The sequence below is a fragment of the Stereum hirsutum genome (genome assembly GCF_000264905.1).
Source record: "Stereum hirsutum FP-91666 SS1 unplaced genomic scaffold STEHIscaffold_2, whole genome shotgun sequence".
NCBI classification, from domain to species: domain Eukaryota; kingdom Fungi; phylum Basidiomycota; class Agaricomycetes; order Russulales; family Stereaceae; genus Stereum; species Stereum hirsutum.
Window position 1 is genome coordinate 3063495 of NW_006763132.1, and position 11441 is coordinate 3074935.

The window sequence follows — 11441 nt, forward strand, 5'->3', positions numbered from 1 at the left end:
GGTCACTTACTCGCTTTGAACCTCATGATCACTCTAGCCGCACTCCTTAAAGCTGTTTCCTTGATACCGGCAGTCGTATGACTCTATCAGCCTAATTGAATATTCTCTGCCAAGAGACTACGGCATAGGCAACTTATCACACGACGCAAATGCAGCTGTCCTTGTTGACAGCGACGGCGGTGGCGTATCGTATCGTATCGTGCAGTGGTCAGGGTGTAGCTCGTACCGAATCGTTTGCGATAAATACTTCCCACTCACTCCATATTCAGTGACTGACGGTCCATTTCTTTCATCCAGATCTGACGAAGGTTTGACCGCAACATGTAATAAACCTCGAGGCGGGCATAGTTCTCAGGTCCACCGAGCCGTGCCACCTCTGGCACGGCAGCCATATGTTCTCGAAATCGATGACACCGGGAGCACTTCTACCAACACGGGCCGTTTGGGAATGTGTGGCGAGGCTACATTGTGTCCTCACGTTCTGTCAGCTCGGTCCACTACGGTACCCAGTGATGCGACTGCGACGAGTCTTACGATACAACGCGGAGGCTAGGCTGTCGACATTGCACAAGTGGGTAGGCAGGGCGTGCGTCCGTATCTCCAATAGGGAACTGTCAATTAATGATAACATTGACCCTTCAGGTCTATCGAGCCATCCTCTCCAAAGAAGCATCCATAAATCGCATAGGTGCTCTAGGGTGCCGCCTGTTCTTCGAGATCCTCGAGGTCTTGCCACTGTGCGGTAGGTTTTTCTGCGTCACAAACTTTTGCACGGAACACTTAGGCCGGCCTCTGAAGTCTGCCATACGCTATCGCACCAGAAATTATGTCTGACCAGCCGGACCTCAGGCATCAGGTTCGCTAGAAAATCCTGAGACTCGACTCAATCATGCTGCCAGCTGTGCGCATTAGGAAAGGTCACCAAACGGTAACATCATTGTTCTAATTATCTCCATTGTATTGGACATTCGGACCTCAGGCCCTGCCTATACTCTGCCTGTAGCACGACCCATCTGATAGAACTCTTTCTATGTTTTGCTAATACAGTACTCGGCCCGTCTAGGAGGAAGCAACGCTGTTTATGGCTACTACACGACCATGCCGACCTCTAGAAGCATCGTCACTTCGATTACTACTAGTGGTCCCCTGGTTCGGCGGTGCCACCGTTGTGACATTTCACAACAATTCGCCGATGGACCACCTAAAGGCCGACGCCACTGATATCAACAGCGGACGCTACTCTTACTCTCAAACTTCAAACACTTAACCGAGTTTTGAGGCTTTATTCACTTTGTGCTCATAGAGTTTCACGTACGTCTTTGGCGCTGACGGCATTTTGCCCTCTAGATGCATCTCATCCTCGAAGGCAGAGGACTAGAGTTATATTGCGCAAACGCATTCGGCATGGTACGAAGGTGCGTACAACTGTTCGGCGTATGTCTACTATAGCTTGTGACTTGTGAGCCGAAATCTCGTCATATGCGTATATGCACAAGTGCATACTTCCACAAATGGACGCTTCCATGTTCCATGCCTCCCCCACACCCTGACGCCTGTCTCCTAAGAGGCTTCATTTCTTCCAAGCATCTCCTCGTCGAACTCGGCTCGGTCGAAGTTCCCATTCAAGCTCAGCGAAGAAGTCAGACGTGTGGTCGAGACCCCACGACGGCCCCGCGACGGCGGTTTCTTGACAGCAAGGGTATACTAGAAGCCTCATCAATGTGTTAGACAGCAATGAATCATGATGTACGGACCACACTGCCAGCCTCAAGTTCAGCCCCATGGCGCGGTAATGCACTAGCCCGAGAACGGTCTCGACGACCAGGAGTTAGGCGATGCAGGTAGGATTCAGCTGTGGTAATATGTTTGATCTCGACTGGGTATCGCGGTGAGTTTCGCTTCTATGAAGGTTGGGAATGAAATATTGATTGCATTCTCGTGTATTAGTTAGGATGCAGGATGCTTCAGCCTCTGATCTCGATTGTCACCGGGAACTCATGCTCCGCTGACTCATTGCAAGTCGTCAAGTTGATATCCGACCTGTGGAGGATGCCATGAACGTTGGCAGCTGCATAGCCCCGGTGACTGTATTGGGATACAGTCAAGTACCTTCTCAGTCTTATCTGTGGTTTAATATATTCTGTGTTCATAATCACATATGAGACGTTTACTCCATGAGTTTATGTCCATCTTGTCCATCGCGACCTCTGTCATGATACCCGACTGTCGTGATCACAGTTCATCTACAGCGATGCTCATCCCGCCGCATCCTCAGAATATCGAGAGACAGCCCTATATCATACTATTGAGTCAGGCCATCATCCAAGGACCATGATCACTCTGAGTGTCATTACAGGGCATCTCGGGTTTGACTGGTGGGTATGGGAGTCTGTGACTTACAATGTGCAGACACGGCGAACGGGGCATTTTTAAGATCAATCCATCGACAAAGCCCTATGAGTCGCTCCAGACTTCAAAGGTTGAAACGAATCGATACCATCGCGAGACACGATGTACAAGAAGAATCGCTCAGGCTACCACTGTGATCTTCTCTCTTCATTTTCAGCAAAGCCCTAAACCCTCCACATTGATCGTCGCCTCCGCCGTGATGTTCTTATCCTGGGAACATGTCGAGCAGATGGCGTTCGGCTCCCTCGACCACGTAGGTTACACTCCAGGAGTGAAAAGGAAGGATGGCATTTCTGAAGCGTGTAGTACGGAGCACGGTTCGTTTGGGATATCGAATGGTCACCAGCATCTGGACCTTCTTATACTGCAACCGAAATATCTTCCACAGTGCTCCAACGCTAGATAATGATGCGAGACACAGAACACCTCACCTCCGGTAGGTAACATCATCGACTCTGCCTAGACTTGCACCACCCCACAAGAACATTGAATCTCTCCGGCACATCTCAGGTTCATTCGCGTAATAGTATCTTCGACGATAGGTTTATACCTAGCGGAGTTGGAGGACAAAATTTAGATCGTCAACAATATCGTGAACTGAGGAGGTAGAATAAATGAGAGCGTACCTTCATACAATTACCCGAGGTATAACACAATTCAGAAAGATCGTCAGGCCGACGCTCACTGACCGACAACCTAGTCGCATATACCCGCGTTCGTGCATATCCCTGTCGAAACTACCGTCAGTCTCCGGTACTAACTCTGAATATCCGGGTAAGTTGAAGCTGAATAAGATGCAGGCGAGCGACGAAAGAGGAGATCCAGGATGTAGTCAAGGTAAGGAGTCGACACTACAAATAGGGTTGGACGCACCACTAGGACAAGTCGTCCCATCCACAAACTTCTGTCCGAGATGTAGAAGGTCGGAGCCTTGGCGGTTGAGGAGCACGGGGTAGGCCAAGGACTGCACGACTGTGGCGAGAAGGGTGACGGTGGCTAAAGAACATGGTTCTTGATGTTTAAGTGGCGGAAGAAGACAGCAAGGGCGACAAGAAGACAGAGAGGCAAGTGAAGAGGAGTCGTCGCGATATAACCCAACACTGCGAAAACAAGCTCATTCCAAGATCACATACACCGCACCTCTCCAGCTCACAGGCGACCAACTTCAAGCGCCCGGTCTTCCGAAACCGCACACTGCCTTGAGGTCAGCTGTAAAGGAGAATAGGAAAGATCCCGACATCAAAGACCAAGCCCAGAGTTTGCTCAATAATAGCGATTGAGTTTCTTGGGTACCATAAGATGTGTGGACCCTGTGGTAGATGTTGCGCAGCTTGTCGGCTCGAAGGCGTACAGCATATTGACGTCCGCTTTTGACGGTGGTGTTACCGGAAGACTCGCAGGGTAAGCGTACCAAGGGATGTCTCGATGATTCCAAGTTGTTGATCCAAGGCAGGCGCGAAACGCAATTATCCATGACAGGTGCATCCAGCACGAAGGGAAAAGGGTGTCGCGCCCCTCCGAGACATCACATATAGACTGTCAAGTTATAAACCGTCAGCCTCGGAACGTCAAAGAAAATGAACGAAGAAATACGGAGCATGCCTTGTGTAGCAACAGAGTGTTTCTTGGAGGGGTTGTTGTCGCGGTAGCTCTCCAGCCGGTTCGAAAGGACGTTAGTACAAGATGTAGAAGGGAACGTGGTCGAGTCTCTGTAGGCATGTAGTCTAAGGAAAGGGCTTTACGTGGACTTTCCCCGTGACTAGTTTAACTTCAAAATAGACTCAGAGTCATACGTTTAGAGTGGAATGAGTTCACAAGTGCTCTGTGCAAGTGATGTATGTGGCGACACGGGGGATGAAGAAACTTGTAGATTGTACCCGGCGGGCCCGGTTCAGAGACGAAGGCAGAGATTATCCTCGCATTTCCGCGAAATACTAGTAGCGACAACCACAAAGAGCGCATTTAATTTTCCGGATGTATGGATGAGAGTCAGGGGACCTAAGATGTTCTTGCTCCTGAGTTGAATCTGTTTGTGGTGGCCAAGGAGAACGTTCTTTCGGAAGATTCCGACGGCCGCCACTTCGACTTTACGTCTCTTCCCCGCTTTCATCTCCTTCACCTTCCACCGCTCCCACCCTCCTACATCTCTCCTCCTTACCCAAAAAATAAGTCAAAAAAAATGGCCAGCACAAACTCTCTACGCCCTACTAACCCTGACAACTCTTCGTCCGACGAACATGGCGGTCTAATCCGTCGTTCCTGGCACGCATTGTCCGACGTCCTCACCCCCTTCTCACCTTCCGCTCTCGCTCGTCTGCCCAAGAACCTCAAACGCCCAGCACGCTATACCCGCGCGGATGCCATACCCGACATTGCAGATGAGGACAGGGAGGAGGACGGGCGAATGCCGACCGTGAGGGATTATCATTCTATTAATCCGGTGCAGCCTAGGTTGGCGGGGGCGGGGAATGTGAGAGTGCCGAAGAAGATTGCGACGCCGGTGAGGGTGGAGGGCAAGGTTTGGTTTGCTAATGAGAGGAGTGAGTCTTGTGTTGCACATTGGATGTTGCAGTTGACTTTGGAGAGGTGTTGATGGTATTGGGGCGTTGTGTAGCGTGGATCTCATACCTCAACATCTCAATGCTCATCGGGACGCTCTCCATCGCGCTCTTCAATGCCTCAAAAGACGAGATAGCGAAGAATATGGCTTATGCTTACGCTGCTATCTCCGTCGGAATTATGGTACGTCTCTCCCTTTCTTTCCGCTCCACCGTTGTTCACCTCCGTCCATCCCACACGCCGTTCGGTTCGTTCAGATCTATGGATATGTAGTCTACCAACACCGTATTACCATGATTCGTCGACGAGATCCAGGTCACTTTGGTGCGTTCTCCCCTCTTGTTCTCTCCGGCGCGAACGTTCGCATTGATGAAAATTTTCTTCTTTCCTGCTTTTTCGCTTGGCTTGTGCCCCTATCGACCCGTGTGGCCCGCTACGCCACACTTGATTTCACGAACGTGCGCCCCCTTGATCGTCGATCGCAAACATGAACATGTCAAAAACTTCAACATTCCGATATAAAATAACCTCCGTGATACGTTCAACAGACCAGATCGTCGGACCTCTGCTCATCAGCGCAGTTCTCTTCATCGCTATCCTCGTCAACTTCATCATTCGGGTTCGCGAGCTGTGCGTATTCCATTCTATCTCATCCCTTGCTGTTATTTCGTTGGGCTCCCTGTACGATCCGTGGACGATTGAGCTGGAAACTAAGTGCGATGTTCTACTTTTTATTCAGACAACGCCAGAAAGTTCCGATCCCGGGCCTTGCGTTCCTCATGCTCACGGGCATCGCAGGACCACAGTCTTGAATCCGATAGTCGATTTTCAGTGTTGCGTGCGGGTGGTATATATACAGAGTTGGATACATGTATGTATGGCAGGATATATGGACAGTTTTTCATTTGCTTTGGGGAGATTTAGGCAGGGGGTCGTTTTGTTTGGATGCTATGGTTCATAATGCCATTTGTTTCTTCCATCTTCTGCTCGCTTGATACTTTTTGGTCTCAGTGGTCGTCTCTGATGTTTCCCAGGTGCAGATGCTGCTGATTTAAGCAGGAAGGTGACGCCAAGACCTGCGATATCTGCATATTGTGGTCCGCAGGACTTCGTCTCCGCGTTGCGTAGGTGGAGAGCCGACGGTACACCGTATCTTCTGTGTGAATGCCTAGCAGTTACACAGCATGGACTTGGTGTTGTATTCGTGGCAGAAGTCGAGAGAAATGCACGTATATCGTTGAACGCAATGGGCGACGAGGCGGTCGAAAGGTATGATATGGGGACGCGAGTGATAGGTACGCTCGATGGCGATTTGGGATGCATGCAGCAGTTGCCGAACGATAGTGGTCTCCTCTTTCACACTAATACTCGGAGTCAAGAAGGAAACATAGGATGCTTAAAACCCAAGCATTGAACGTTGAACAGTACGGTGTAGTATGTACATTGTGCAAGCCTAATCGACAGCCGCGAGAGCACATACCGTCACCGTCTCGACTTCTCAGAGAACAAACGCTCCGTAGAAAACCTGATACCCCACAAAAGACGAAGGATGTCGGTCCCCCACAATACGCTCGTCTCCCTCCCGCGTCCCCTCCCCAATCATGAGCGTCTGCCGCAGACGAGCCGGGCGTCGCCTCCTTGAAAGAGAACCCAGCGCAAACGGAAGAAAAGCGTACTGTGAGTAGACCCACGCCCCGTAGGACGTGTCTGGTTCAATCAAGGGGACTGGAACGCGGACAAGGAGGCTGAGAGAGCTGGCCGAGTCCGAACTTTTATGTCCCCAGGGATTTGTTCTGAGGAAAAAGAGGCGGGCGCGGGCGAAGGCGGTTTATATAGGGCGAATTCGGCGATATGTTCGCACGGTCGAGTCGGGATGTGGCGTGCCGGAGCGGGTGTGGAAAGGGGCTTTGCTCCTCTCCTCGTGAAATCCAAGTCGATTCTCTCGTGCTTCTCGTTCTTCTTTGCTTTGTTTTTTCTACGATAACCAGCTTTTTCTGGGGGTATCGACTTGAGCTGAGCTGGGGATATAACTCTAGTCGACTTACTATGTCTCGTTCAAAAGCGGGTGCTAACATTGCTCGTCTAAATGACTTGACGCTCGGAGCGTTCTCGAGGGTGCAGCCCTCTGAAACGCTCGACCACCTCATTAGATACCTCAGCACTTGGAGCGGTAGCGAGTAAGTATCTCATAAATACTCTATATTTTCGATCTGAAAGCTAATAATATCATGCAGCAAGCTCTTCATGGTGTGCACTCTTTCCGAGCTACACTCTATGTTTCCGATGTTGAAGCGAGAAATATCTTATGGTCATATAGCTCATTCAATACGGAGTGAAAGTCCTCATTCCTCTACTTCACTTACGTGCGAGGCTTCAGCACCGCGCGGGCTTTCGCAAGGACACTGTGAGTCATGCAGCCCCGTCGCTCAACAAGATTGCCAGCATCATCGGCGATGCGAGGATGCTCTGGAGGATATGGGGTCAGTATGTTCGCTATTGATTCCACTCATTGTCTCATCTCTCAAATTCCAGGCCTCCTACCCATTCTCCAATGGCTCGTCGCTCTCGAGCGCTCCCCTTCACCCACCCGTCGTCTTCTCACGATCGAACGCGCCCAAGGCTGGAGCATGCTCTTCTACTACCCAATGGAGCACTTGTACTACCTCCTCTCTCACGACGTCATCCCTTCCTCTATCCCCCTTCCTCTCCCTTTCCTACTCCACACTCGTACCCCAACGGACTATAACCCCGCCTCGCCCACATTCTCCCCAACACCAAAAGCCCTCTCCTTCAACCCCGACCCAAATCCCGACCCGCCTCCTTCCTCGCTCCTCAATCCACCAAAACCGCCGACTCTGAACCTCGACGCGAATCAATTGGGATTGTGGTCCACGAGGTTTTGGGCTTTGTACGTTCTGTTGCAGTTGGCGCATTTAAGAGAAGATAGGGTGTTGTTGAAGAGGAGGGCGAAGGCTTTAAGTAAGGAAAAGGGTGTTTCTGTTGCGGGTGGGACTTTGAGCGAGGAGAGGAAGGAGCTCGGAAGGAGATGGGATGCGTGGTGGAATGAGCTGGCAGTGAATTTGGGGTATTTACCGTTGACGGTGCATTGGTGAGTTTCGCCCCCTTCCTTTCTTTTCTTTACTCCATCTTCACCATCTCCACGCGCACAAATTAACGGCTGGGCGATTATGGGATAGGTCACTGGAGAAAGGTCTCTTCAAGAACGACGTACGTATCTCTCCGTTGCACGTAACGCCCTCGTAGCAAACTTGACTCATAATTCCTGCCCATATAGATCTGGGTCTCCCTTTTCGGTCTCTTCGCCGCCGTAGCATCCTTCCGAAGCGGATGGAAAGCTACTGCGCTTCCTCCGTCTGTGGCCCCTCCTCCGCCCTTCAACACGGATGGAACGGAGGAACCGCCTTTGGTCGGGCCTGGTAGTGAACGAGCGCTTAAGGATGGGAGCGTTGTTAATGAAGAACTCTGGCAGCTTCGTCCTGGGACACACGAAACGCAAGCTTGAGGAATACGCAAGATACACGAGTCAGACACGCCTTCGTATTGCACTTTGTACACCATTTCTTGGGGTTTATTTGTTCCGTTGGTTCTTTTGCTAACAGTGTATATAACTTATTTGACAGTCAGTCCACAATATATTCTTGGTATGGCGAGATACCCGATTTCTCCATCATACTGGTTCGAGTCTTCGTCTGGTCTCGGACTTGCGATGGATCAGCAACACCTTTGATTGGGATCGGCGAAACCGAGTTCGTGCTGCTGATGTGGGCCGAGACTTTTTTTTGGCTCTCAACATCAAAACTTCTTCCATGCCGACACGTCCACGGCCTATGTTGCCCTTCGTCCACCACAGGACTCGTCCTCTTGCGGTACTCAAGCAACTCAATCGTACCTATTGCTCATTCAAGCCGTTGGCTTGTCTCATTGCGTCGGTTTGCTATCCTCTTATAGAGTCGTCCTCAAGGCGGTGTGCGGTCTTGAGAGACCGGGCGCTTGAAGTTGATCGCTTGCTTGCTGGCTAGTGATGTGCGGTTTGTGCGCTCTGCGAGCGAGCATGTGCTCGTCGCCTTGGGTTGTATAAAGACTCATCTTCAGAACATCTTCCCATTTTTCTTTCGAGCGCTATCCAACCTCTTACAGCCCTAGCCGTCTTCTTTTCTTCGACTCGAACATCAAAAACCATGTTGTTCAGCCTCGCCACCGCCACTCTCCTCGCGACCATAGCGCGCGCCTCCGTCCCCATCCCCGCTCTCCTCAACCGCCAAGACTCTGGCCTGTTGCCTCTCGGACAGAACTGTACGGCGAACGCGGAGTGTCAGAGCGAGAAGTGTTGGCCGGTTAGTTGGTATTATGGACAGACGGTGTGTTCGCCTAGTCCGGCGGGCGTGGCTTGTACGGATGGGTCGACTTGTATCAGCGGTCAGTCTCATCCTCCTCCCTCTCCATTTCGTCAGATGACGAGGCTGATGGTTGTGTGCAAATTGACTACATACGGCAGGGGTATGTACGAGTGACGGTGTATGCGACAAGAATACGGGGACGTCGTTCAGTGAGAACGGGAAGGATGGGCCGTTGTGTTATACGTCGAGTGATTGTTATGGGGGTGCGTGCCTTTTTATTTCCTTTGTACGATATGTGGATTATTCTGTTGTTGATGTGATTATTGCCTTCTTCTCGGCATTTCAGACAACTGTATCGCTCCTTTCCTCGGCGGAGGTCAAAACACCCAGGTACGTCCATCTTACTCTTTCTGTCTGCTAGTAAGGTGTAAGAGGACGATATGCTGACCATAAGTTTTGCATCTAGTGTTTCCCAACTCACGTCGTAAGGCCTCCTCGCCTTTCCATCCAACCAACCAGCTTGCTTATTCCCCATCATCCCTCAACTATATAGGGAAACTACTGCGACGACCTCACCGGCTGCGTCTCAGGTTCGATCGTCTGACGCGCTTTTCCCTCTTCCTGCCACATAAGTACAAGTGTCTTACTGATTCACAACTCGTAACAGGGAACTGCGTCAACGCGACCTGCCAGCCAGGAAATCACGCAGGTGCTGCTTGCTTCTTCTCAGACGCAAACGCTTGCGATGCTCCGTTCAAGTGCGATGTCGTCGCTATGAGCAGTCCGACGGGGGATTGTATCCAGAGCCTCTAGAGGTTCTGGGTTCGTCGAAGTGGCACGGCGTATTGGGTGTCGTCCGAGACAGTTGGGAATCCTGAATCTGCTTCTTGGGCCTTTCATTTGGTTCTGTCGTTTGTTTGGGTTCGCTGATAGGGTATATAATCTACAGTGATTTCTAAAAAGATACTCTTTTTCTCGGGCACAACGAGGACAGAAACACTCATTTATGCCTCAAACACGCAACCCATCCACGGTCTCCTTGCATCTTGGCACTAAAGGGGACTCGTTGAGATATGGGCGCAAGTATGGTCTTTGAGATCTCGTCGACTACAAAAGAACTATCGATTTCTATCACGTACGGGAACTGCTCTAATAACAATATATGATACTGGGTATGGCACACTGCACTCGCATCCCTTTTATGTTATGTTGTCAGTGACTCGACTCTTCTTGTTGGCATCGGACGTACTGCGGATCAGCATTTGCTGAGAGTTGGGATCAGAAGAATGGGGATTTCGGTATAGTCAACTCGTGACTCTCGGAATCCTCGACATCAGAGATGGCAAGTGAATTGTTGGCTTGATGTTGACGTCGATATCGTCTCTTTCCTTGTACGAAGTTGACTTCGAGGTGATGTGCGGCTTTAGAAGGTTGTCCCTCTGAGACCAAGCCAAGCGCTGATCTGTGCTTGACAGGGCTTGAGCTTGGTGTGACATCTGCGCTCGAGCAACGCGTTTATTATATAACGCACCTTTGCTAGCTTTGAGCAACGTCTCTGTTCCCAATCACCCACTTCACTCGCAGATCGAATCGCCATGCTCTTCAGCGTCGCCACCGCCACCCTCATCGCCACCCTCTTCATCACGATCGCACAGGGCTCCCTCCTACCCCTCGGTCAAGATTGTACCACAGACGCAGAATGTCAGAGCGAGAAATGTTGGCCGAGCAATTGGCATTATGGGCCCACTGTGTGCTCGCCTAATCCAGCGGGCGTTGCATGTGTGGACGGGTCGACTTGTATAAGTGGTCAGTTTCCTCCTTTGCCGTTGAATGGCGCGTGTTTGAGCGAAGAGATGCTGACATAGCTGGTTGGATGATATGGATATCAATCTGAGTAGAAAAATGCACGAGTAAAGGTTTGTGCGACAAGAATCCTGGGACGGCGATTAGTGAGGCTTGGACTGGTCCGTTGTGTTATACGTCGAGTGACTGCTATGGAGGTAATACTATTATCTTATTCCCTCACGTCATTGATGTTATCTGACTTGAATATCAGAAAACTGTCAGCCAACTTTCATCGGCGAAGGTCCGAACACACAGGTGAGCTCTCGTACA

The 11441-nt window shown here is 50.6% G+C and overlaps 3 protein-coding genes across 3 annotated transcripts; all 3 read left to right on the top strand.

The window, feature by feature from the left end:
• Positions 1-4588: 4588 nt before the first annotated feature.
• On the top strand, positions 4589-5945 carry STEHIDRAFT_144751 (uncharacterized protein; the record flags this gene model as incomplete). Its single annotated transcript, XM_007300141.1, has 5 exons — positions 4589-4949; positions 5024-5151; positions 5226-5292; positions 5517-5598; positions 5708-5945. The coding sequence occupies 5 exons, from the start codon at positions 4589-4591 to the stop codon at positions 5778-5780; spliced, it is 711 nt and encodes a 236-aa protein (XP_007300203.1). The 3' UTR covers positions 5781-5945.
• Positions 5946-6892: 947 nt separating this feature from the next.
• STEHIDRAFT_91630 (uncharacterized protein) lies at positions 6893-8648 on the top strand. Its single transcript, XM_007300142.1, has 6 exons — positions 6893-7145; positions 7203-7215; positions 7286-7448; positions 7501-8077; positions 8166-8196; positions 8264-8648. The coding sequence occupies exons 1-6, from the start codon at positions 7015-7017 to the stop codon at positions 8489-8491; spliced, it is 1143 nt and encodes a 380-aa protein (XP_007300204.1). The 5' UTR covers positions 6893-7014; the 3' UTR covers positions 8492-8648.
• A 477-nt stretch (positions 8649-9125) lies between these two features.
• On the top strand, positions 9126-10301 carry STEHIDRAFT_165786 (uncharacterized protein). Its single transcript, XM_007300143.1, has 6 exons — positions 9126-9405; positions 9485-9589; positions 9673-9716; positions 9793-9810; positions 9880-9916; positions 9994-10301. The coding sequence occupies exons 1-6, from the start codon at positions 9168-9170 to the stop codon at positions 10137-10139; spliced, it is 588 nt and encodes a 195-aa protein (XP_007300205.1). The 5' UTR covers positions 9126-9167; the 3' UTR covers positions 10140-10301.
• Positions 10302-11441: the final 1140 nt, after the last annotated feature.